This window comes from Corythoichthys intestinalis, chromosome 20 (assembly GCF_030265065.1).
Source record: "Corythoichthys intestinalis isolate RoL2023-P3 chromosome 20, ASM3026506v1, whole genome shotgun sequence".
Taxonomy (NCBI): Eukaryota; Metazoa; Chordata; class Actinopteri; order Syngnathiformes; family Syngnathidae; genus Corythoichthys; species Corythoichthys intestinalis.
Window position 1 is genome coordinate 19990674 of NC_080414.1, and position 27301 is coordinate 20017974.

At 39.5% G+C, this 27301-nt stretch overlaps 1 protein-coding gene across 12 annotated transcripts in view; it reads right to left on the reverse strand.

The window, feature by feature from the left end:
- si:ch211-285f17.1 (sickle tail protein) overlaps positions 1-27301 on the reverse strand; it is a 171316-nt gene that overhangs the window by 79946 nt on the left and 64069 nt on the right. For 8 of the 12 annotated variants that reach the window (XM_057824066.1, XM_057824065.1, XM_057824064.1 and 5 more), the window contains exon 2: positions 15575-15864. In XM_057824066.1, coding sequence (XP_057680049.1) covers positions 15575-15864 — 290 coding nt within the window. Of the gene's footprint in view, positions 1-7233; positions 7432-15574; positions 15865-19334; positions 19474-27301 lie in introns of those variants that run through there. The other 4 variants (XM_057824072.1, XM_057824071.1, XM_057824067.1 and 1 more) reach the window with 3 other exon arrangements.

The window sequence follows — 27301 nt, forward strand, 5'->3', positions numbered from 1 at the left end:
AGGCAGGAGAGGCTTATGTATGTACAAAATGGTTTTTCCTTTAAAAATGTACTGGGTGAGGCTTGTAATCAGGGGCGCCCAATAGTCCAGAAATTACGGTACTAAGATGTGACTTGTTAAATGTCCGCGTAATCTCCGTGTCAGTCGACCTGGGAAATTGCTTTCACATACAAGGCCTGCTCGTTGGGAAGTTGTATGTGAAAGGGGCTATGGAGTTAACTGAGACAATATTATGGTGGATTACGGTAGCAACTTGTTGACTGACTCTTTTTTGTTGTTGTTGTTGTTGTTGTACATTTACACCTTTTTAAAATGATATTTCGATTCTTGACATGAGCGTATCGATAACCTTTTGGGATGCAAAGTATCACGATATATCACCATTTCGACATTTTGTCACACCCCTACTCAAGAGCCCAAGAGAAAAATTATTAAAATAGTCAAAATGAAAAAAAATATGTGGAAATAACTATCTCAAAACAAAACTTGAATCAAGACATAACAGAGAATTGACTTCAGAGTTGAGAGGTTTCACTGTAGACACAAAAACTGGTCCCATCTATGTGGCGCTTATCCCGAAGGCGTCAATATTTAATCACAAGTGACTACAAAAAGAAATACGACCATAGGGTTAAACTTAACTCAACAGTAGCTGTTAGGAGCTAACTATGCGAACACATTCGGTAAAGAAGATGGAGTGTAGCGCCCTCGCTGTCTAACCACGTGTGTGCTCTGTAAACAATTACAGTGCAACTCAGCCTCTGGCTAACCGATGTCATGGCAACATGACTTTAAAACTCGTGCAAACTTCCAGCTGCATTAAACAGCCTCTTCCACAGCTTTTGTCTATTTGAGTCAAAGTATAAAATAACCAATCCAAAATTCCTAGCAACTCGAAACAGCCAACTGCTGATTTAAACAACTTTATATAGGTTTCATGTCAGCGAATACATTCCTGCTTAAACTAATGAGAAGCGTCCTTTGGCGTGAGGTAAGACCCATATTAAGTAATGTACATTTTCCACATGAAAGCATTGTTTCCCTGGCATGTGAACGCAGCACGATGAAATCTAACACAGTTCTCACCAGTCACGTTGCACAGGTAAATAATTGCTTCCGTGACCCGCACTCAGGGTCAGCAGACGATCACATTCTCAGGATTCGAAATCGTTCCGCGGCCAGTCCAAAATGGCCGCTCGACTGTGTCGAACAAAACTATTCACCTCGGAATTCACGGCTCATCACACACAGACACACACACACAGGCGGAAGAAGGGAATTGTGTGTGTGTGTTTGTAAGCGGTCAAGCGGTTCAGTTGCTGTTAGCTCGTGGTGGTCTTGCCAGTGGGATGTTATCTCATCGCCAGTGATCCGTGTCTTTCATGGCCTGCAAATTAAACCACTGGCTTTTGTGAGGAAGACAAATACATAAACGGTGACTGGAATAAAACACTCCAGAGGTGAGAAATGGGGAAGTTATGTTTGCGATATCATCGCCTTTTGTAACTCAAAACTCCTGAGAGTTTTGTTTTACTGGGGGTTGCTCGTCCTGTATGGTCGGCATGCTTTCGTCGTCAGCGTGAGAAAAACTTACACTCACCTCTGTTTGATGAATAACGAGATGACACCGCTTAACGCTGTCCCGTTTATTTTGAAACTGGATTTTTGTGTGTGTGTGCTTATTGTTACATAACCAGGATACCAGCAGAAATAATAAAAAAGTGAAAGAAATACTGTACCAGAGAATCATAAAAAATCCAAGAATGTCATCACGCTATAATAACATTGCATGACCGTAGTTTATAAATGAATACAATTTTTTTATTTTATGATATACTACAGAGTGCAATGCCACTCAACACTGCCCTACATTGTAGGAATAGAGTGGGAATACACTTGTCATACAAGACCGGAAAGGGACAAATGGACAATAATAACTTAATATTGTTAGTAATATATTACTAATAATTGAAAAACACAAAAGAGATTGTCTAATAAGTAGTTGATAAAACTTAAATGATAAGTTAATAAAGTTGTTGTTCAATAGTAGTAAAATTTTAAATTCAATGTTAACATTTTAAAATATTTTGACAATTTTGAATCCATATTTTTCTGTTTAAATTAGCAGAATATTAGCAAAAAGAAGTCGACGGTTTAGTAAAATACGAACACAAATTTTAAAAATAGAACTAGTACAAAAATTGGTGTTTTGACATTGAGTACCGTAATTTTCAGACTACAAGGCGCACCTGAATAGTCGCAGCCAACCAAATCTGACACGAAAACGGCATTTGTTCATAGTTAAGCCGCACTGGACTATAGGCCGCAGCTGTCCTCTGTATTATGGGATATTTAAACCAACAAGATATTAACCGGTCACACTTTATTTGACATTGGCATCACAAGACTGTCATAATACCAAATGAACCACCATGAAGCTTTGAACCAATTGGCTGCGAAGCTTCATTTCTTCAAGGAGCTTCATTTCGCCATCATGACTTCCTTGGGGGAGACAGTCAACCTCTGTAGCCACATGCTGTCAACACTGTTGTCATCTAACATGCCTCCTAGCATGCATTGCAGCGCTACATATGTAAATAACAATCAAACTTTCGGCGGTTCAAAAATTGACGTTCTGTGCTAATTATTTCTTCAGTTCCTGTTCCAATTGTTTCATTAATTGCTAGTTATGTTATATTTGGTAACACTTTATTTGACAGTGGTGACATAAGATTATCGTAACACCATCATAATTATAATATGACGCTGCCATGAGCATTAATGAATGCTTTTGATAGATGTCATTTTGCGTCATCCGGCAAATTATCTCACTTTTGAATGGATGTAAAAGATCCGAGCTGAACATAAATGGAGGTGGTGACATAATTTGCCTGGATGACATTTAATGACATCTAATTTAATGACATTTAATGCCCATGATAGTGTCATGTCATAATTATAATGGTCTTATTGCAGTTTTATGACACCGCTGCCAAATACAGTGTTACCTATTAACTCAAATAAATAAAAAAATAAGCCACTCTGGAATATAAACTGCAGGATTCAAAATGAGGGGAAAAAGTAGCATCTTATAGTCCGAAGGTTACAGTAACAATATGAAGAAGAAAGAAAATTGCAGTTTGAAAAATACCAGTTTGAAAAACAAAACTACTACGACCACTGATGACAAAACAGTCATGAATAAAATATACAGTATATATACAGTATTATTAGGGCTGTCAAATTTATCGAGTTAACGGGCGGTAATTATTTTTTTAATTAATCACGTTAAAATATTTGATGCAATTAACGCATGCACAGAATTGCCCGTTCCTGCGTTGCCTCAAACAGTTTACAATGACGACGTTTTAGCACATTGAGAGCAAAAAGGCGGAGAAATGCAAGTGGCGTTCAGATTTAGGGCTATACAAATAAAATTGAATTGAATTGGACCGCGCCTTTTATTGGCTTAAGCTTTGGCAGCCACTACTAACAACCATGGTCACCCAACTTCCCATCATGCATTTGGGCGGAGCAAGAGACGATCTTTTTCTTAACGTGCTTATATGAACACAATGCAGAACATATTGTTTACCATTTGCTGCCACAACTGAGACTCATGGTTGCCCAACTTCACATCGTGCATTTGGTGGGAATGGAGATGATCTTTTTCTTAACACGCCCAATTGAACACAACACGGAACATACTGTATACCAGGGATCCCCAACGACCGGTACCAGTCCGTGGCGCATTTGGTAACGGGCCGCGCAGAAATAATAAATAATTTATTAACAACTGCATTCTGGCCAATTGGCTTTTGCCTGTGCCGCTTAACACACCAACATCCCTGTCTACTCTAGATACACAACTACAGGATAAGAGGTCGTCATAGAAATGCATTGATTGGGCTGTTAGCACTAAATCTCGTTTTGTATATCTATGCGCGCTTGGACTCGATAATAACGTATGACGTAGGTCGTCGCCAATCACATTTCTTCCCGGAAATAATTAGCCCCCACACTAGAATGACTGAATAATAGACGTCTTTGGACAGACTTTTTACGGGGAAAAGGGAACCTGACGAGCCAGAAGATGTGCCTAAAACCTCGAGGAAAACAAAATTTATGCTACTTCCCAATCACTAAAGACCCACGAACTGCGAAGGAGTGAATTCGTGACCCGTATGTGAATAAACCGAGTGATTCGAGCTTGTCTGTGCAACAGGAATATCAGCTTGTAGAGATCGCAAATCACGGCGACCTTAAACGTACATTTGAGACAACAACTCTACCGAAGTTCTGGATTAAAGTCATGTTGGAATATCCTGAAATTGCTAGGAGCGCGCCGAAAACTGCTACAATTTCCAACATCGTGTATTTGTGATGCTAGCTTCTCTCACTCTCCCATCTCGGGACCATCTCGTCTCAACGAAACAAACTCAGGCCTCCCACTGATTCAGCAGGTGAGTTGTATTTTTTCCCTGCACTTAAAGCCTGAGTTATACTTCCGCGTCAGACCTACGCCGTCAAGGAAGAATCGAGTTACGACCCTACGTCGTAGCCTGACGCGCACCTCTCGATTTTTGTAACCTTCGCGTCGCGTAGACGCGTATGACGTAGCGAAAACGGACTGTGATTGGTCCGCTCAGACTGTTGTTTCCGGTTTACCGCGAAAACACCGCCATTGTACAATAGAATCAAACATTGTTTTCTACACGCAAAAATGGACCAAGCCGACGGGAGTATCATCGAAGAGCAAGTCTCGTCAAGAAATTATTATTGTGATTGCCAAATGGCAAGGTCGGCGATCGAAAAAATAAATAAATGGAAGAACCACCGAGACGTGGGTGGTCGGAATCGAGTGGCCACACGAAGCGGTGACCCAGTCGGCCAAAAACTGCCAACTTTTTATCACTTTATGTCGTATTTTTGGTTGGTGCACTTCATCATTTACTGTGTACATATGTTTCAAGTATATGAAGAATAAAGCACAGATTTGGTGTCAAAAGAGTTGTTTTGATCTTTAATTTTCAATAACAGACAGTTCACACACACAATACATCATCACTGATTGAGAGTGCCTCGGTGCTTTTTATGATAACCTTAAAATCAAGCCTCCCAACGCAGTTTCGGAAGTTCCCTAGACGCCAGAAATCTGCTATGGCTTCCCACTGGCTGGTTGTAGGACACGGCATACAAATCAGGCTGGAGGGCTTTGCAGACCTTGAACGCAGTGCTCGACGCCAGTTTGAAGCTAGCCGCCACAGCTAGCTCTCTCCACCCGAGTCTAAAACTCTCTGTGCGGCATCAAAAGTCGGCCAGACCGCCTCGAAACCGTCTTCTGCGTCGCCTGCCCGTCAACATTTGTATGTTCCATATTTATTCAGTGTTGATGAGCAGAATATTTACTTTCAAGAGTTCCATCTTGCATTGTTTATTTTTTCTCCGACTAGCGGAAGTAAACAAGCATGCCCCAAAACCGTACAAACATAACGCCACATCCCTCTAGTGGCTTGGCGGTGAATTACAGAGCAACGCGTTCCCTCACCGCAGAACTATCGAATGTCGAATGACGCCGTAGTCGCTACGCCGTCACCGCAACGCGGGAGTATAACTCAGGCGTAACACGACGGGGCTAAAAACAAATGCTACTTTATATTTGCTATATTTTTCTGCCGCACATTGCCGGTGTTCTGACAAAGTTGGCATGCGCGTAACGTTAAAAAGGACCGCGAATGCAGCGATTCCAAAGTACACACTACAAACATTCTTTAAAGAAAGAAATATTAACTTACGTTTGCCATGTTAGGTGCACACAACAACTGCACGTACCCCTCTCACTTAACGACTTCGCCGTGTCGTTAAGCATTAATTTACGCCGTTTCCATGTTGCACATGTATGTTTATGATGTAAATAGTTTTTAGCACCATTGGATAACATTGAGAGTCCAACTAAATATATAAGAGGGCTTTTTTCACCGCCACAAAAGCTTTGGGAGCAAAATTTTATAAGGGTGCAAAATTTGACAGGACACCGGTCAGTGAAAAAAAGACCCAAATCACACCGGTCTGTGGTGCAAAAAAGGTTGGGGACCCCTGCTGTATACCATTTGCAGGCACCACTCACAGTCATGGTTGCCCAACTTCCCATCATGCATTTGGGTGGCGCAGGAGACGATCTTTTTCTTAACACGCCCAATTGAACACAACGCCGAACATACTGTATACCATTTGCAGGCACCACTGACAGTCATGGTTGCCCAACTTCCCATCATGCATTTGGACGGAGCAAGAGACTTCTTTTTCTTAATATAAAATTACTATAACTTGTGCTCAAATTTATTTTTTAAGAACTACAAGTCTTTCTATCCGTGGATCCCTTTAACAGAGAGAATGTTAATAATGTTCATGCCATCTTGTGGATTTATTGTTATAATAAACAAATACAGTACTTATGTACAGGATGTTGAATGTTTATGTCCGTCTTGTTTCGTCTCTTTCCATTCCAACAATAATTTACAGAAAAATATGGCATATTTTAGAGATGGTTTGAATTGCGATTAATTACGATTAATTAATATTTAAGCTGTGATTAAAAATTTTAATCGTTTGACAGCCCTAAGTATGATACAAATATTCACACAATATTATCAATGATAACATACTTCAAAATGATGATATTAAGCATTTCTGCCACTAGGGGGGCCCCGCTCTCGAAAACATCATCGGCCGTAAATATACTGTACTACATGACAATTATTACGACACCAAAACATTTCCACCCAGCTTCAAAGAGGATGTAGCATTTTGGCAATTATATGTATTTCATCTTTAAGTTATTACAATTCACCAATTAAAAAAAAAAAAAAAAAACATAAGAAATATAACTGTTACGAACTGTGTTACATTAAAAACTGCATGTTTCAATGAAAATGACAACACGACAGAAATACAGCAAAACTGCTCACCATTTGAACACAAGCGCAAAGCAAAACAGCAAGTAATTTAAAACAGCTAATTTATCAACATTGCACCACACAAAAGTGACAATTTCTTTCATAAGAATAAAAAATAAACAACTTTGTTTCCCCTATTTTTTTTTTTTAACAATAGCCTTGATGCGCACCTGCCCAACATGCAAGTTGACAAACGAGTCCGCGCACGTCGTACAACTTACAAGTAGAAGTTGGAAACAACAGGAGGGCTACCATGTAGAAAACAATTACAACCTACCTCAGTGGTCAACAATTAGCTGTGGTAGGAGCGTGAAAAAGTTGTTTTTCTCTTGTATGGTCATTGAATAGTCCATGTGCATGCTCAGCCACGCGACCATCGTTTGTTTCCTGCAACTCGCGCTCTCTTTCTACTAGTATGCGCGCGTCTCTCTCTTTCCCTTGCAGGCTCCTACAAGTAAAACAACGAGCCCCCTCCAGTGGTGACATCACGCGTTGTCGCCATGGCAACCGACGTGACTCCACCCCAACCAGCCCAGCCAGGCGGCAGCTGACTGAACCCACAGTACCTGTCTGACAAGCTCTCAATAAGTACATTCTGCTGCACTCAGCACCAAAGTGCACACTTTTGTTAAACACTGAAATGATGTGACAAAAACAACAAAAAGAAAGATTCTCACAGCTAGGAAAACAAATGAACCCTTTGGCCGCCATTGACGGCAATAGACGTCTGATCCATTTTAACCAAGGGCGTAGGTTTGGTCTCAACATTGCTAGGGACAATATGACATAACCTGGATCATAAGCGGATTTTAAGGGGGGCCAGGCCTCCCCTGGTGGCCAAAAGTGTCATAGCATGTAATTGACTTTCCTATACATATAAAGCTGCAATAAAAATGAATAAAATGAACAAAAAATTAGGGCTGTCAAACGATTAAAAATTTTAATCGAGTTAATTACAGCTTAAAAATTAATTAATCGTAATTAATCGCAATTAATCGCAGTTCAAACCATCTATAAAATATGCCATATTTTTCTGTAAATTATTGTTGGAATGGAAAGATAAGGCACAAGATGGATATATACATTCAACATACGGTACATAAGGACTGTATTTGTTTATTATAACAATAAATCAACAAGATGGCATTAACATTATTAACATTCTGTTAAAGCGATCCATGGATAGAAAGACTTATAGTTCTTAAAAGATAGATGTTAGTTCAATTTATAGAAATTTTATATTAAAACCCCTCTTAATGTTTTCGTTTTAATAAAATTTGTAAAATTTTCAATCAAAAAATAAACTAGTAGCCCGCCATTGATGTCAATAATTACACAATGCTGATGGGAGCTGAAGCCTATAAAATCAGTCACACCCAAGCTCCAGCAGAGGGCGGCAAAACTCCATAGACACAACAAGTGAGCGTTTCACTGCACTGTCATTTAAATCTGTCTGAGCGTGCCATCTGCGTTAATTGCGTCAAATATTTTAACGTGATTAATTAAAAAATGTAATTAACGCCCGTTAACGCGATAATTTTGACAGCCCTACAAAAAATATATATTTTTATAGTGCGTCAAAATTATTTTTCGAACAGATCATTTGACTTGAAACTTAGGTCATTTGCTTTGCATATAATTTTTAGGGCTGTCAAAATTATCGCGTTAAAGGGCAGTAATGAATTTGCTTTAATTAATCACGTTAAAATATTTGACGCATTTAACGCACACGCCCCGCTCAAACAGATTAAAATGACAGCACTTGTTACTTGTGTTTTCTTGGTGTTTTGTCGTCCTCTGCTGGCGCTTGGGTGCGACTGATTTTATGGGTTTCAGCACCATGAGCATTGAGTAATTATTGACATCAACAATGGCGAGCTACTAGTTTATTTTTTGATTGAAAATTTTACAAATTTTATTAAAACGAAACCATTAAGAGGGGTTTTAATATAAAATTTCTATAAATTGAACTAACATCTATCTTTTAAGAACTACAAGTCTTTCTATCCATGGATCGCTTTAACAGAATGTTAATAATGTTAATGCCATCTTGTTGATTTATTGTTATAATAAAAAAATACAGTACTTATGTACCGTATGTTGAATGTATATATCCGTCTTGTGTCTTATCTTTTCCTTCCAACAATAATTTACAGAAAAATATGGCATATTTTATAGATGGTTTGAATTGCGATTAATTATGATTAATTAATTTTTAAGCTGTAATTAACTCGATTAAAAATTTCAATCGTTTGACAGCCCTAATAATTAAGAAAAAAAAATAAAAAATAGGGGAGGGCAATTTTATCATTCAAATGATTTTTTTCTTTGATTGAATTTTTTTTTTTTTTTTATGAAGCAACTTTTTGGGGGGGAATAAATGATTTAGACACAAGCGTCCTACCCATAATATGGCCCAAACACAAAAGGATTGCTTCAATCAAAACTTTTTCAATGAAAAATTAAGTGTTCAAATGCAAATTTTTCAATCTCAAATATTTTTCGCATTCAAAAACTTTTTCCATGATTGAATTTTTTCTGTTTTTGATTGAAGTGATTTTTCTTTTTGAAAATATCTATATTTTTCAGCAAATTATTTTTTTATTGAATGGTAAATGGTGTTAAACTTGTATAGCTCTTTTCCACCTTCCAAGGCGCTCAAAGCGCTTTACACTACATCGCCATCCACCTACTGGTGACGCAGCACCAGGAGCAATGTGGGGTTCAGTATCTTGCTCAAGGATACTTAGGCGAGTTCATCAGGGCAGAGAATCGAACCCACAACCTCTGGGTTGGGGGACAACTACTCTACCACAATAAAGACAAAAATGTCCAAGCCAAAATGTGGCCCAAACACAAATCAACATCAATTCAATCAAAAAAGTTTCTTCAACCAAAAAAAAAAAAAAAAAAAAAAATCGAACAAAAATAGCTTTCACATGCATTTTTATGAGTTTCAAATTTATTTTTGCATTCAAATACTTTTTTTTTTTTTTTTTGATTGAAGCGACTTTTTTTGGTTGAAAATATATATTTTGATTGAAGCAACTTTTCTTTTTGATTGAATAATAAAGACACAAATCTACCTCCATTTCAATTTTTGACTGGGGTAACGACATTGGCATGACACAGACAGGCGTACCATATTCAGTAGATGACGATCTTGGCGAAAAGTACTGCCTAAGCCGCCTGATTTAGAATTCCCCTCAAGAATGATGGGAAACAAAAAACCACTCATTCTCAACTTATTATTATAAGTATTCTTGTAAGTTAATTTTATTACTGACACTGCGTTTCGGGGTCATCAAAATGTTGCACCCCCTCGCCCCAAAAGTCAAACTCCTCCTATGACCTGCATGTACACTTTTTGCTGGGTACGGGACATTCATAATGATCAATACAAAATAAATCTGTATTGACTTATACTAACTTGTATATGTATGGGTTCAGCCTACACCGTTCAATTCAAACCTTTGTTTTCAAAAACTACAAAAGAAACATTTTGAAAACTTCCAGATGTCCAAAAAATGTCCGGATTTATGAGCAAATTTAAACTGCATTATTTGAACATCACTTAAATAGTATTAACATACACAAAAAATACAAGCTTGTTATTCATCTCTTAACTATTCAGGAATTAAGAAAAAAAAATTAACATTTGTCTTAAGATCACTAAACATTGTCTAAATCAAGAAATTAAATATAACCGAAAAAACTCAGGTCAGGGAATAACAAAAATAAATAAAAATGGAGCCATCCTTCAGGTAAAACACTACTGCTTTTGTCCACAAGCACAGCCAAACTCAACAAAAAAATGAAAACTCCTGCGGGCTGCTTTAAGACCACATAAATAAAATAAGAAGTCTAATTGGGGAGAAAGGGTAAACCTTGGTTCACTACATTTCTCAGTTAATTTAACGTTAACAGTCGAAAACACATACAGGAGGACTTCTCTCTAAACAGCTTCCTACTCGAGTTTTGCAGGTTAGCAAGTTCACACAGTTTAACGTTATGCTAACTGATGCAAGTCGGAATTTCAGTAGCAAAATTAGTGGTGTGTTTCCCATTTCCACAACATTGACGTCTTTTTACATTTCTTACAGTGGCTCCTGCTGACTGAAAAAAAAAAAAAAAAACCTAATATGGGTGTGTGTGGGGGGGTTTCAATTTATCAGCCAATGAAATGTGCGTCTAGGCGTTTAAAAAAAAAAAAAAAAAAATGGAAAAAAATGGACCGGCACATTCAGCAAGTGAAAAGAGGTACATGTAATTCTGAACATAATGAAAATAATTCACTTAATAACGGTGGGGTCAATTACAACAATTAAAACAAGGGAAGACATGGAACATGGGAAGACAATCTAAATGACTTATATAACGCTAGTAATTATACTGTATAACACAAATAAGTTTGCTTAAAAGTTGGTGGGGACAATTTGAGCATCCTGAATAGTTGGTAGTGTTTTGTCCCTACCGTCCCTGTGCAAACCTACGCCCTTGATTTTAACTAAGGTTAGGTTCATATTGCAGGTCTTAAAGTGCGTACAACAGGATAAAAGAAAAAGTCTTAAATAGCATTATTATGTGAATTAGAATCATATTTTGAGACGATTCGACTATATACAACAATTTGGCAAAGCGCAGATGACGAGATATTAGTCTTTTAATCCGCCGTTTAGCCACACCTTCCATTATAGGGCTCTAGCGTCAGCGTCATGGTTTCATCTAATTTAGAATTCAACCCATTGATGGGGAATTACTCAGAATGAGGAAAATGCGACGAAGAGAGCCGTAAAATGTAATTGTTTCAGTCTCTCTACTTCAATATATTAACAGGGTATTCTTTTTATCAAAGTATTTTCCCAACTTGCTAAATAAATGGTATTGTCATGACAAAAAACACTTGTGCTAAATGGAGTATGAAATAATAAAAATGCATTTATTCAGTACGACATGGCAAAATTACTCCATAATGGTCAAAACTGTCAACTTCACCTTTACTGTCGCACCTCCCGACGATATTTTATGCCACCGTAGTTAGTCAGGTGGCGAGCAAGTTACATCTCAACAGATACAGTCAATTATATTAAATGATATTTTCGGCCACCGGGAGGGTGTTGAATCGCCGCGTATGCTGTTGACAAGTTTGCCTCTTCCCGAAAAGCCGCGTTAAAGCTCGGCACTAACGCTAATGCACAGCTCTATTGCTAACGTGCGCCCTGTCTCTCTCGCTCTTTGCCGACGTAATTGCTGCATGAATTATGATTTGGGGGACTTAACAGTTCAGACCGCAGCACATTCTGGAAAAATGTGGCCCAGATTGGATTTTAACCACATACGAAGGTGACCTGGATCGGATTTGAAATGGTCCACTTTTATGTGACCTGTCTCGTGCAGACCGTCAAGTTAATGCCTGACTCAAGACGGAAAAACACAAAAAAATCGGATTTGTGCATTAAGATTAAGTATGAACCTAGCCAAAGTGAATATTTATTGACTTTGAAAACTGACTGACCTGCATCAGTAAGTGTGATTGAATTCAATACATTTGTTAAGCACTATTCACTTGTATTTAACTTTGAAGTACAAAGTGAAGTCACCCGCCGTCCCCCCACACCAAGGGCGACATAGCCCTGAGCATCCCCCATGGCCTGATGCCAGAGTCACCATTACCTCGATTGTTTTGGCTATACACAGTCCCTTTGCTGCTACCTTTCATTCTGCTGTGAACAAACAGACAATGTGCCCAGGTGAAGCCCATCCCACCATCCCTCCTCCTGTCAAGTCACTCAAAGCGAGATTAGAATCGGTCAGAGCAGCCACTTGGAAAATGAATACAGTGCTTTTACTTTGGTCCCTGCAGCGCAGTGGTGGGAAGTACATTGAGAGACTGACTGCTTTTCACACTATCGCTGATTGGAAACTGAATCTAAGCTGTCTGCACCGAAGTCACCAAAATAACAGTCATTCCAGGAATACAAAATGTTGCAAAATTCAATCCAACTTTCCACAAATTCCAACAATCATATCAAGACCAGTCAATGTAAACTTTACATACATCCTTATGTAGGTACAGTTTTGTTTAACACCAACATTTGTGATTTCAAAATTTCAAATTAAAGGGATCCCCAAATAGAAAGATTTAAAAGACTTAAAAGATAAACGTTACTATGGGTTAAAATCGTTTGATATTGAAACCCCTCTTGATGTTTTCGTTTTTATACCATTTGTAAAATTAGTTTAACTAGTAGGTCGCCATAGCTGTTGACGTCGCAGGGCGGTGACGTCACATGGTTACGCTGCCGGGCTTCCAGAGTATGACTCTAGCGACATAAACATGTCATCTATTCCACCCTTTCAATTTGAACCCGAGAGGAACATTAATAAGCATGACAGCAATGCTGATATTTCACAAAACGAGCAGCAAAAGCTAATTGAACAGGAAAGACGAGATGAGGCGAGACAAGTGTAGGAAAAAAACCAACAATGTTCTGCCAAAATGTGCTACAACGGTTAACTCATTTGCTCCCAAAAAAGTATAAATATTTTTAATTGTTTTAGTGTCCCAAAGACGTATTTATACGTCTTTTACATTTTTTTCACAAGAGACATCTCTAGCTTCGGATTCAACTTAGCTCCAAAGCACAATGCTGTAAATCCATTTTAAAGCAATAAAACTGGCCACTGGAGGGCAGTAGCGCATTTTGTAAGACCCGCAACTGGGGCGCCGACGGAAGACGACCAAATGGACGTCCAGGATGCCAGGCGGCGGACTACCGAGCAGAACAACCGGGAGGATGCCCAGTATGCCAGGCGCTAGACGACTGAGCAGAACGACCGGGACCACCAGTGCAGCGGACGATGCCGTTGAGTCTGTGCTGCTCGCCGAGCAGAGCCCGCGACGCCGTGCTCGGCCGCTCGCGTCCCCCCACCCTCCAGTGTCCCGCGACTCAGCCGGAAACGCGCACAGCCAAACCAGCCCCCCCCCCCCCCCCCCCCCCGCCCCCCACCAGGAACACAAGTTCCCCAGGCGAACTCCACCACGATGCAGTGGTCACCACAAAAGAAACACTCAAAAGACTCCATCTTTATGAGACAGGCGGCGATGAGGGAAAAGTTTACCCCGGCTGTCGCAGCCACAACAGCGTCATCTCTCAGTTAGTTATGTGTAAATTGTTACTTTGCTATCAAAAGTAGAGGTGCACGATAATTATTGGTCCGATAATAGGAATTATGACTTAATCCCAATAAATCCAATAACAATATATGTTATCAGGCCCATTAATAATATTTTTGGTGCCTGGTTGGGAAGTGCGCGTTTGTTTCCACTCTGTTTTGCCAGTATGCAAAGGTTTGTTACTGTTCTAGAGGCTATATTTTTCTTTCACTGAGTTATAAACCTTACTATGGAAATTAGCAAATGTTTGTATTTTACAGTGTTATGTTTACCAGCTATTGAGAGGCCTTCTAGTTATTGATAGGCTTGCTGTTCTGTAATTGCCAGGTTAAGAAAGTTGTTTCATGGACCAAGACGACAAAAGTCTCCTCTCCTGTTGCACCAAATGTTTTTTCTGCTGACACAGCAGATAAAACACACCTGTTGGGTTTATGTTTGTTTTAGATCAGTGCTCATTGTTCAGGGGACACGTCGTCAATGATATTGACTGATTGATATACATTAAAAAATGGTATATTTTCAGTTATCGTATTGGCCTTGAGGAGCAGGAAGTTATCGATATCGGTATCGGTTTCAAAAAATGGATATCGTGCACCCCTAATGAAAAGCTCTATTTGTCTTGTTGTTTATGTTATTTTGTAAACGGAAAACATTATTTGGATGTTTGGGATGTAACTAAAGCCAAAATAGCTGTGATAAAGTCTAAGTTATGTTTGAAATGTATACGTTTATAAAAAGCTCAATTTCTGTTTTTTTCATCAGAAATTGGAAAATTGCTCAAAGCAAAGAAATTTTCTATGCTGATTTCTAAAGAATGGATAAAGATATGAACTAACTTTTTTTTCCTGCTGAAAAAAAGAGAGTCTAATCTTTCTTTTGGTGGGTTCCATGTTTATATAACAAAAGAAAAGAACTTTCAGTGGGCATTGCAAAATCAGTCAAAATCCAGTAAAACAGTTGGGAGCGAAGGGGGTTGCACCGGTGAAAATGGCTGGGAGTGAATGAGTTAAATGTCGTAATATACGTGACTAATTTGGTCAATAGATCAACAATCTGCTTTAAAGCTACCACAACAAAACACAATGCTAAAAAGTATGAGAGGGAAACACATGCAAACATTATTTTGAAGCAATGAAAAGGTAATAAAAGACTCAATAAAAACACATAGTAAGTACTCGCCCTGTTATGCAGACGAGCGCATGGCGTCTCGCCACGTAGAAGGAATTGCAGTCACCCGGTAGTATTCATCTAGTGACAGTGACAATCTACGTCATCACCCCGAGCATCCATTGCAGCTAAAAACATGGCACCCTCCGTAGGTCAAAACATGTACTAAATCCTCCTCACCCCCCACCTAGGTTAAGTAGGTTCAAATTTCCTATAAGTATAGCCTGCTCACCTGTTGCAGTTACAATATATCAGAAATTAAGTGCCATCCTACCTGTTCCCGTAATCTCTCTTGGTGGCCCATTATGGCTGAGGCGTGATGAGGGTACTTGTGCTTGAGGTGCTCCAGGAAAGCCTCCCTCTTCTTGTCCATATCAGGCGGCTGCATGGCTAGGATCTCTCGGCTACCGCGGGCCCCTCCTAGCGTGTGTCTCCGCGGGACTGCGCGACCACTGCCTTTGGCGTCTGCCCTGGAAGCGGGCGTCCCATTTGGCGAGGCCTGTCTCCTGCTGGCGTGCTCGGTGTCCTCGGGGGACGTGACCCTTAAGTTGCTCTTGGTTTGCTCTGAAAAGAGTGGGGCACAAAAACACATGAGGTCAAGACACATATGAGGTGCTGATGTTTTGTCATCAACACAGATTGTATAGAAGCATGTTGGTCCATGTACAGGTCAAGAAGAGGGTATGTTATTGCAAGCTATAAACGTACTCTGTGACCCACCACTTTATCTGGAAAATCCAGACACAGATACATCACGGTTCTATCAAACCATTTAGGAAATCCTGTCATGACAATAGATTTCTTGAGTGTGTTATGACTGTTAAACTCTTCCTTAAAGCAATGTTTCCCTCAGTAGATATTCGGAAATTAGGAACAACTGCGACAGCCTATGTTAACAGGGGAACAGATATTTTTCTGCTGAGGGGGTTCTATAAACAGTCATTTTCAGACTATAAGCAGCTACTTTTTTTCTTCATTTTGAATCCTGCGGCTTATAGTCCAGTACGGCTTATTTGTTGATTTATCAGGGTTAATAGGTAACACATGCCTCCAAGCATGCATTGCGGCGCTACACATGTAAATAACAATCAAAATTCAAGATCTGTGCTATTTATTTATTCAGTTACTCTTCCAGTTGCTTCATTAATTGGTATTTATGGTATTTGTTAACACTTTTTTTGACAGCGGCGTCATAAAACGGTCATAAAACCGTCATAATTATGACATGACCCTTTCATGGGCATTACACAATGCTTATGACAGATACCATTAGGTGTCATCCGGCAAATTATCTCACTAACTGCATTCATGTCCAGCTCAGATCTTTTACATCCATTCAAAAGTGAGATAATTTGTTAGATAACACTAAATGATGCCTGTTATAAACATTCATTAATGCTCATGGCAGTGTCTTGTCATAATTATGATTGTCTAATGACAGTCTTATGGCACCACTGCTAAATAAAGTGTAACCAAATTCCATGATCAGCAATCAATGACAACTGGAACGGTAACTGAATAAATAATTAGCACAGAACATGAATTTTGATCGTTATTTACATGTGTAGCGCTGCAATGCATGCTAGGAGGCATGTATTACCAATTAACCCAAATATTATAGCTAGCAATTAATGAAACAACTGGAACAGAAACTGAATGAATAATTAGCACAGAACATAAATAGTGATTGTTATTTAGATTTGTAGCAGTGAAATGCATGCTAGGAGGCATATGTTACCTATTAATTCAAATATCATAACTAGCAAAAAATGAAACAACTGGAACAGTGTTGACAGCAGGTGGCAGCAGAGGTTGACTACCTCCCCCAAGGGAGCAGTGATGGCCAAATGAAACTTCATGAAGCAATGAAGCTTTGCAGCCAATTGGTTCAAAGCTTCATGGTAATTAATTTGGTCTTATGACAGTCGTCTGATGCTGCTGTCAAATAAAGTGTTACCGGTTAATATCTTTGTTGTAAATATCTTATAGTCTTATAGTCTAGTGTGGCTTATCTATGAAGAAATGCCGTTTTCATGTCACATTGGTGGGTGACGGCTTATTGTCAGGTGTGCCTATAGTACAAAAATTGTGATATGTATATTTTATATATTATATATACCCGTCTAATTTATCGCGTTAATGGGTGGTAATTAATTTTTTGAATTAATCACGTTAAAATATTTATATTAACGAATGTGCGGAACGACCCACTCACGCATTGCCGCAAACAGCCTACAATGGCGCCGGTTTATGTATATTGAGAGCTAAGAGGCAGACACAAGCGAGTGGAGTGGTCAAAGGCATTCATTGGGGCCACGCTATTTATTGGCAAAAGCTCTGGCATCTCTTCCACAACAATTATATCTATTGTGGCAAGCGATGTGGGGAAGAATGACAGGAGATGATCTTTTTCTTAACACCCTGTATTGAACACAACGCAGAGAAGATATTCCATTTGCAGCCACCACTGACAGTCATGGTTGCCGAACTTCCCATCACCCATTTGGGCAGAACAGTTAAGTCGCTGCAGTATCATTTACTGAAAGCACAACATAAATAATATTCATATCTCTCAAAAAACAATGGTCACAAAAAGAAAAGCGCTCAATGCAAAGAAATCAAAATAGCTATGCAAAATAATACTCAAGACTTTGGTCAAACTCTATTCAAACATTTCGTTTAGCTTAACATATACACGAGATGGCAATATTTAGTCACAATATACAAACTCACATTTATCTTTTAAGAATTACAAGTCTTTCTATCCATGGATCCCTTTCACAGAAAGAATTTTAATAATGTTAATGCCATCTTGTGGGTTTATTGTTATAATAAATAAATACAGCACTTATGTACAGTATGTTGAATGTATATAGTATCAGTCTTGTTTTATCTTTCCATTCCAACCATAATTTACAGAAATATATGGCATATTTTAGAGATGGTTTGAATTGCGATTAATTACAATTAATTAATTTTTAAGCCGTGATTAACTCGATTAAAAATTTTAATTGTTTGACAGCCCTAATATACAGTGGGGAGAACAAGTATTTGATACACTGCCAATGGGTTTTCCTATTGTGAGTGTATCAAATAATTGTTCTCCCCACTGTATACATTATATATATAATCTTCCCTCACCCACACTCCATCTCCCCCTGGTAAGGTGGGTGGCAGTTCAATTCAAGCTACCAGAGGCCTGGGAGCTTGAGGGTCCTGCTGTAGCCACTTCTCCAATGTGAGGGACATGGCCCCCAGTGCTCCCATGACCACGGGCACCACTGTTGCTTTCTTATATATATAGACATATCACGCCACATTGTCCCCAAAGCGAGCCGGCTTGAGTTTTCTGCCTTTGTACACCTAGTTGTCTCGCAGTCGTTCGAGCGTTTGCACACATAAACAGAGTCTCTGGTTGACAGCACAAGAAACACTTCATCATGGCCCATTTCTTCAAAAATACCAGATGAGGATTGATCCTTTCAAACAGGACACACAAAATGTCAACTGATAGAAAAAGGAAAATAAACTCTAGATGACAGGATAAAGCCAATGGGCCGATCAGTAAAGGTTCAATTCTTCTGTGGTTGAAGGAGCATGGTTCAAGTAGTGTATTCTTTAAATAAGGCTTTTACACCAGATAATATCTTCCACAGTCAGGCGGCTTATCAACTGGGAAAAGAACACAAATTGGAGGAAACCTTATGCAAATTTGATGATGCTCCTTCCCTGTGTTTTGAGTTCTAACTGCAGATCTTTTGAGGAAACCCAGCTTTGATCAGTAAACACACACAAAAAAAATGACGGCGGTGCATAATGATGCAGCGTCTTTCACCGGCACTGTGGTCCCAACCATCTTGCAACACCCAGCTCTAATTTAGGGCCACTTCATGTCTCATATACTCCAGACCTATTTTTAACTCTCAAACAGTTCCCCCTCACCACTCACAAAATTATACTCAGCAGACAAAACAAACTCGGAATGAACTGGGCTAAATGGCGGAGTGGTATGTGAGGATAAAAAAACTCATTACCTTCCGCACGGGAACAATCGTCATCTGCCATTTCTTCCTCCATTGCACCTTCAGCATTCGCAAAAAAACAAAGCCTATATAGCTCGACAGGACGAATCTACGGCTGACCCGCTGGCTGCCTGCTTGCTCGCTCGCTTACAGATTCCAGGAGCAGCTCACGTGGAAAAAGAAAGAGAGGGGGGCTCGAGATAGGCCCTGCCCCACCGCCCCAGGATAGACTGCTGGGGGATTTAGAAAGTCAACTGCATTCCAGGACAAAGTGCGACCAGCCTCTTTTCGCCCTCGGGCTAGGAGATCTGCTGCAAGCATGGAGTGAGTGTCAACACAAGCGGAGTCAGCACTGTCCGTCTGCAGACAAAAAGGCCAACAGGTGTCATGTTTTCTCTTTGGACTTTGGGTCTAGAAAAAACAACTAGCATATAAAACCGAGCGTGCAAGATGTTGGTCCATTTGTAAGCAAAGTCTGATAGGGGTACAGCTGGAAGGCAATGACCAAAGACAGGGCAATTTTGTTAAAAGCACAGCCATATCATTACATTGCAACAGTTCAAGTCAGTATACAAATCAGTACACAAATCATCTAGACCGTGAATTTAATCGGAGACAGTTCAACTAGTCAGACATGAACAAGTTTTGAGACGACAAAGTGCAAAGTATCCGGACGACGCAGAATTAGAACAGGTTAAATTCAGTGTCTGCTGCAAACCTCAAGAAACTGACACACACCAAAGAAGCGAGACCGCTTATAGACGTCACTAGTTCTATTGACTGAACTAGACATGGACCATGTACTGTATGACTTCTTCAAGTCTTCATCTTGGGCCAAAAGTCTGTATTAAGGTACAGTTCACATAGAACAGACAGAAAAACAGTCCTTGTGGATTTTTAGCTCATTCACTGGTCCTTCTCAAAAAGTTAGCATATTGTGATAAAGTTCATTATTTTCTGTAATGCACTGATAAACATTAGACCCGCGGCCACATTTGGTCCGGCCCCCTGAACAAGACAATTTTTTTTTTTTTTTTTTTTTAATATTGTTATTTATTTCCTGTCTTTTTTCTGTGAAAAACCCAGAGAAGGTTATTTGGTTATTATCTATTTAATTAATAGTGTTATTATATTATATTATATTATATTTATTTAGGGCTGTCAACTCGATTAAAATTTTTAATCGAGTTATTTACAGCTTAAAAATTAATTAATCGTAATTAATCGCAATTCAAACCATATATAAAATATGCCATTTTTCTGTAAATTATTGTTGGAATGGAAAGATAAGACACAAGACGGATATATACATTGAAAATATGGTACAAAAGTACTATATTAGTTTATTATAACAATAAATCAACAAGATGGCATTAACATTATTAACATTCTCTTAAAGCGATCCATGGAGAGAAAGACTTGTAGTTCTTAAAAGATAAATGTTAGTACAAGTTATAGAATTTTTATATTAAAAACCCCTCTTAATGGTTTCGTTTTATTAAAATTTGTAAAAATTTTCAATCAAAAAATAAACTAATAGCTCACCATTGTTGAAAGCCATAAAATCAGTTGGACCCCAAGTGCCAGCAGAGGGCACCAAACACCAAAAAACAAGTAACAAGCGGACATTACACTCTGCTGTCATTTTAATCTGTTTGAGCGGGGCATGTGCATTAATTGCGTCAAATATTAACGTTAAATTAACGTGATTAATTTAAAAAATTAATTACCGCCTGTTAACGCGATCATTTTTACAGCCCTAATTATATTATATTAATATTATATTATATTATATTGTTATTTTTATTTTATTTACTTTTGTTTTGTTACTTTACTATTGTTATTTACTTTTGTGAAGAATCCAGAAAGGGTTATTTGATTGTGGCTTTCTGAAAAACAATACATTTTTACATTTAGGCACTCCTGCAATCGTCACACCTTTTTTGTTACAAAATGACCCCAGCCCCTCATCAGAGAAGGGAAAGGTAATATGACCCTCACAGGAAAAAGTTTGGGGACCCCTGCATTAGACTTTCATATATTTTAGATTCATTACACACAACTGAAGTAGGTCAAGCCCTTTATTGTGTTAATATTGATGATTTTAGCAAAGAAAGTCAAGAAAAACCAAAAATCCCTATTTCAAAAAATTAGCATATCATTAAAAGGCACTCTAAAGAAGCTACTAACCTAATCATCTGAATCAACAAATTACCCTAATTTTCGGACTATAAGCCGCTACTTTTTTCCCTCATTTTGAATCCTGCAGCTTATAGTCCAGCGTGGCTTATTTGTTGATTTATTTGGGTTAATAGGTAACACTTTATTTAACAGTGGCATCATAAGACTGTCATAAGAACATCATAATTATGACATGACACTATAATGGGCATTACTGAATGCTTATAACAGATGTCAATATGTGTCATGTGGCATATTATGTCACTAAATCCATTTATGTCCAGCTCAGATCTTTTACGTCCATTCAAAAGTGAGATAATTTGCTGGATGACACTAACCGACATCTATTCTAAGCATTCATTAATGCTTATGACAGTGTCATGTAATAATTATGACTGTCTTATGACAGTATTATGGCACCACTATCCAAGAAAATGTTACCAAATACCATAACTAGCAATTAATGAAACAACTGGAACAGTAACTGAAGAAATAATTAGCACAGACTATGACTGTTATTTACATCTGTAGCGCCGCCATGCATGCTAGGAGGAATGTTGGATGACAGCAGTGTTGAGAGCAGGTGGCAGCAGAGGTTGACTGTCTATCCCAAGGAAGGAGTGATGGCCAAATGAAGCTTTTAGTGACAATTAGGCTTTGCAGCCAATTGGTTCAAGGCTTAATGGTGGTTCATTTGGTCTCATGACGGTCTTATGGTGCCATTGTCAAATGAAGTGTTACCAGTTAATATCCTTTGGTGTAAATATCCCATAATACAATGAGGACAACTGCGGCTTATGGTCCAGTGTGGCTTATCTATGAACAAATGCCGTTTTCATGTCAAATTTGGTGGCTGGCGGCTTATATTCAGGTGCGCCTTATAGTCCAGAAATTACGGTAACTCAAAACCCCTGCGAAAGATTCCTGAGGTTTTTAAAAACTCCCAGCCTAGTTCATTACCCAAAACCGCAATCATGGGCAAAACTGGTGATCTGACTGCTGTCCAGAAGGCCATCATTGACACCCTCATCAAGAGGCTAAGACACAGAAAGAAATTTCTGAGCGAATAGGCTGTTCCCAGAGTGCTGTATCAAGGCACCTCAGTGGGAAGTCTGTGGGAAGGAAAAAGTGTTGCAGGAAATGCTGCACAACCAGAAGAGGTGACTGCACCCTGAGAAAGATTGTGGAGAAGGGCCGATTCCAGACCTTGGGGGACCTGCAGAAACAGTGGACTAGTCTGGAATAGAAACATCCAGAGCCACCGTGCACAGGCGTGTGCTGGAAATGGGCTACAGGTGCCGCATTCCCAAGGCCAAGCCACTTTTGAACCTGAAACAGCGGCAGAAGCGCCTGACCTAGGCTACAGAGAAGCAGCACTGGACTGTTGCTCAGTGGTCCAAAGTACTTTTTTCAGATGAAAGCAAATTTTGCATGTCATTCGGAAATCAAGGTGCCAGAGTTTGGAGGAAGACTGGGAAGAAGGAAATGCTAAATGCCTGAAGTCCTGTGTCAAGTACCCACAGTCAGTGATGGTCTGGGGTGCCATGTCAGCTGCTGGTGTTGTTCTACTGTGTTTTATCAAGGGCAGGGTCAATGCAGCTAACTATCAGGAGATTAGGGAGCACTTCATACTTCCATTTACTGAAAAGCTTTAGGGAGATGAAGATTTCATTTTTCAGCAAGACTTGGCACCTGCTCACAGTGCCAAAACCACTGGTAAATGGTTTATTGACCATTTGATGGGTAAAATATGTGATTATATGACCTGGAGTGAATAGCCATAATATTACTTACAATAAACTTGTTTAGTCCGCCACTTCGACACCTGTTATTGTTCTTCACACCATCCTGGCATCTGGGTTCCACAGTTGGGAGGGAATCTCACGAGATAACGTGTTTTGCACTCACGACATACTGGCGCCCCTGTAGCACAACAAACCTCAACTGGGAGGGAATCTCATACCATAGCGGAGAGGGAATATGGGCAAAATGGTTCATCTTCTGAGCTTAGAGGCCGCCTACCTTCGTGCTCACAAGATGTACTGTTATAAAGCCAGGAGCATTCTCCACCCCGTCAGAGTCCGCCAACGGATGACGTACGAATCGTTTGGCTTTATTCCTCTTCTGACTCTGATCGGGGCGTTGGCTCTCCGCCCTTTTGTGACGGTAAGAGTTCTTTTTATTCTTAGAGGAATATTTGTGCTTAGAAGGTAGCGCGGGGATTTAGAAGTGACAATCTGGATCTAGCGTTATTGTTATCACGTGTTATGCTTGATTTAATGTCTGTATTGCTTGCTTTTATGTGGGATTGTAATCAATAAACATTATTAATTCTGCAATTGTCATAAATAAACATTGTCTGTTTTGCAAAAGTGTGCCTGTTACTGACTCCCCGCGAACCCGGAAAGTTCTTGTAACACCATGGCATTACTGTGCTCAATTGACCTGCCAACTCTCCTGACCAGAACCTCATAAAGAATCTTTGGGATATTGTGAAGAGGAAGTTGAGAGACACCAGACAAAACACTGTGGATGAAATTGAGGCCGCTATCGAAGCATCCTGGGCATCCATAACACCTCAGCAGTGCCACAGGCTGATTGCCTCCATGCCACGCCGCATTGAAGCAGTCATTTCTGCAAAAGGATTCCCGACCTAGTATTGAGTGCATAGCTGATATAATTAATTTAAGGTTGACTTTTTTTGTATTAAAAACACTTTTTTGTATTGGTCGGATGAAATATGCAAATTTTTTTAGATAGGGATTTTTCTTGACTTTTTTGCCAAAATCATCAATATTAAAACAATAAAAGGCTTGAACTACTTCAGTTCTGTGTAATGAATCTAAAATATATGAAAGTCTAATGTTTATCAGTACATTACAGAAAATAATGAACTTTATCACAATATGCTAATTTTTTTAGAAGGACTAGTATTTTTAAGGGTTAACATTGTAAGAAGAGTTTGAAAATATATCAGGGGTAACTCAGTAAGACCCTTGTGTAAATCCGCATCTGTCACCACCCTACAGTGGAAAAATTTGATCTTTAAGGTGGCAGACTGAACTGAATTGAACCTCCAGTAGCAACTGTGCTATCCAAGCAGACCTTATAATATTTTCTGCTTTGGTCTTGACCCAGAAATTACACTTCAGAGCCCCTTCCGAACATTTCTGTGCATTTGGCAACCTGTGGAGTTGTAATGAAGTCTAATCAAATCAACAAGAAGCCCAGACAGCACTTGTTCCCAATTAGGGGCATCGTAGGAGGGCTCAGCTGCTGTTGTTTTCGCCATGTCTAGTCTCGAGGTGCCTCTTGCAATATTAGGAGCACATCTTTCTCCTTAAGGCGCCCGCCAATGATCATGAGCTCATTGGCCTGTAGCAGTCGGGATCGATCCGAAGTCACGAGGAAAGGCGCGACATTGGCGCACCTTCACGGTGGTCCGAGTAGGGGAGCGTAATCAATGGGGGAGTTTGTGGGCCATGTAATTGAAAGCGTTGGGCTGAGTGCACGGGCGACTCGGCTGCTGTCGAAACGCAAGGGGGCGCGCCTGTTCCGGCAACACTTTACTCCAGCAGAAACAAGTAAAGAACTTGACAGATGCTGATGTCTGTTGGCGGAAATAGTAGCAATCAATAAGTATGTGACAGGTCTCAATTGAAAAGTCGAATCGAACCAAAGCTAAGTTAGTGCTGAGCATGTTGGTTATACATTTCTATGGAGGGTATCACTGTTTTAAATTGAAAATTAGTTTGACCCCAATTTAAGAGCCATTGCGCTAAAGAGTAAAGTGTATCCAGCCTTAACCAGAAATTACAACTTGAGTCCCAAAACCTTCCTCCTTTCAACATTCCTCATGAAAATAAAAGAAAAAAATGACCTCCTTTTTACCCCCCACCTTTCTTACAGCATCACAAAGGATCTGCAAGTAAATTATGCAGCCTTTGCCTATAAACATCCAGCTTGGCGAGCCTCCACCTGCTGGTTGTACGCAGGAATGAATCCCTATGCTTGTGCCAAAGTCTGCCACGCAACTAAGCCTGTGGATACACAAAGTGCTGACGCATACAAAATAAGAGCGACTCCAGTGTTTAGAAAGAAAATACAGTGAAGAAAATAAGTATTTGTCCTTGTATCTCGTTTAGAACACTTTATTGGTAACCGTGGTAAAGCTCTACAGTGGTTTAAATCGTACCTGGAACATAGGACCTTCTCGGTAATGATTGGGGAATTATCCTCCTCACAAACTTCTCTGTCTTGTGGGGTGCCACAAGGCTCCATTTTAGGGCCTGTTCTCTTTGCACTTTATCTACTACCTTTAGGATCAGTTATTAAAAAAAACATAATATCTCTTTTCATTTTTATGCTGATGACCTGCAGCTGTATCTCCCCCTGAGACCCAACGAACAAACTGCTCTCACTAAATTAATGGAGTGCATATCCGATGTGAAGCAGTGGCTAGCGCAAAACTTTTTGCATCTTAACGAAAGCAAAACTAAATATATATTACTTTTGGCACACCTTCTATGTTAAATGCCCTTGAGCCCAACCCTGGCACTCTGGCTCCCTTTTTTAAAACGTTAAAAATCTCGGAGTGATATTCGATTGCAGGCTCAACTTTGAAAAACAGATTAGTTCTGTTGTAAGAGCAAGTTTTTTCCAGCTCCGTCTCTTGGCCAAAGTGAAGCCTTTTCTTATTCACCACGACCTGGAAAAAGCAATTCACGCTTTTATAAGCTCAAGGCTGGATTACTGCAACGCACTTTATGTTGGTCTCCCCAAGTCCTCAATTTCTCGTCTCCAACTTGTTCAAAATGCTGCTGCTCGATTTTTAACAGATACGCCTAGACGTGAACACATTACCCCCGTGCTATCATCGCTCCACTGGCTTCCAGTCCATTTTAGAATTGATTTGAAACTTCTGTTTGTTTGTAATTCTATTAATGGCCAGGCTCCTTCTTACTTATCAGAAATTTTAACCATTCATAACTCTGGCAGCACTCTTCGCTCTACCGGCCAACTTCATTTGCAAGTCCCGAGGTCCAAACTCAAACAGTGGGGAGACCGATCTTTTGCGGTTGCTGCACCCAGGTTATGGAATAGTCTTCCCCCTGAAATCTGCACCACTACAAATTTGGGCCTTTTTAAATCTTGTTTAAAGACACACCTTTTTAGACTCGCCTTTCCCCAAGATTAGTTTAGCCTGGTTTTATTTCTTTAGGGTTTTTAATGTTTTCGGATTTTATCTGTCTTATTGATTTATTTGCTGTCTGACTTTAATGGTGATGCGTTGTTTCGTTTCTTTTTTCTTTTTTTATTTCTAATGTCATTGTATAATACTTTCCTGCCTTTTATTTACTATGTGCCATGTTTGTCTTTGTTGTAAAGCACTTTGGGGACCTTCCGGGTTTTGTAAAGGGCTATATAAATAAATTTGATTTGATTTGATTTGATTTGAACACCGTTCTACCTTGTAAGTCAGGGGTGTCCAATCTTTTTGCAAAGAGGGCCAGATTTGGTGTGGTAAAAATGTCGGGGTCCGACCTTGGCTGACGCCCTTGACGTAGAACAATATTGTGTCACATTTATTATCTTTTCACATTCATTATTTTTTTTATCAAGAATTTCAACAATCTCGCAACTAGCCTTTGTGGCGTTCTCTTTCGACTCTCGGGCTCCTGTAAAATACTTGAAGGGAAAAGAAACCGTCATCGCACACACCATATAATTGTTTGCATTAGTCTATTGTTTAAGCAGACTCCACTACATGCCCTTTGACACAGTAAAGTGAATCACCT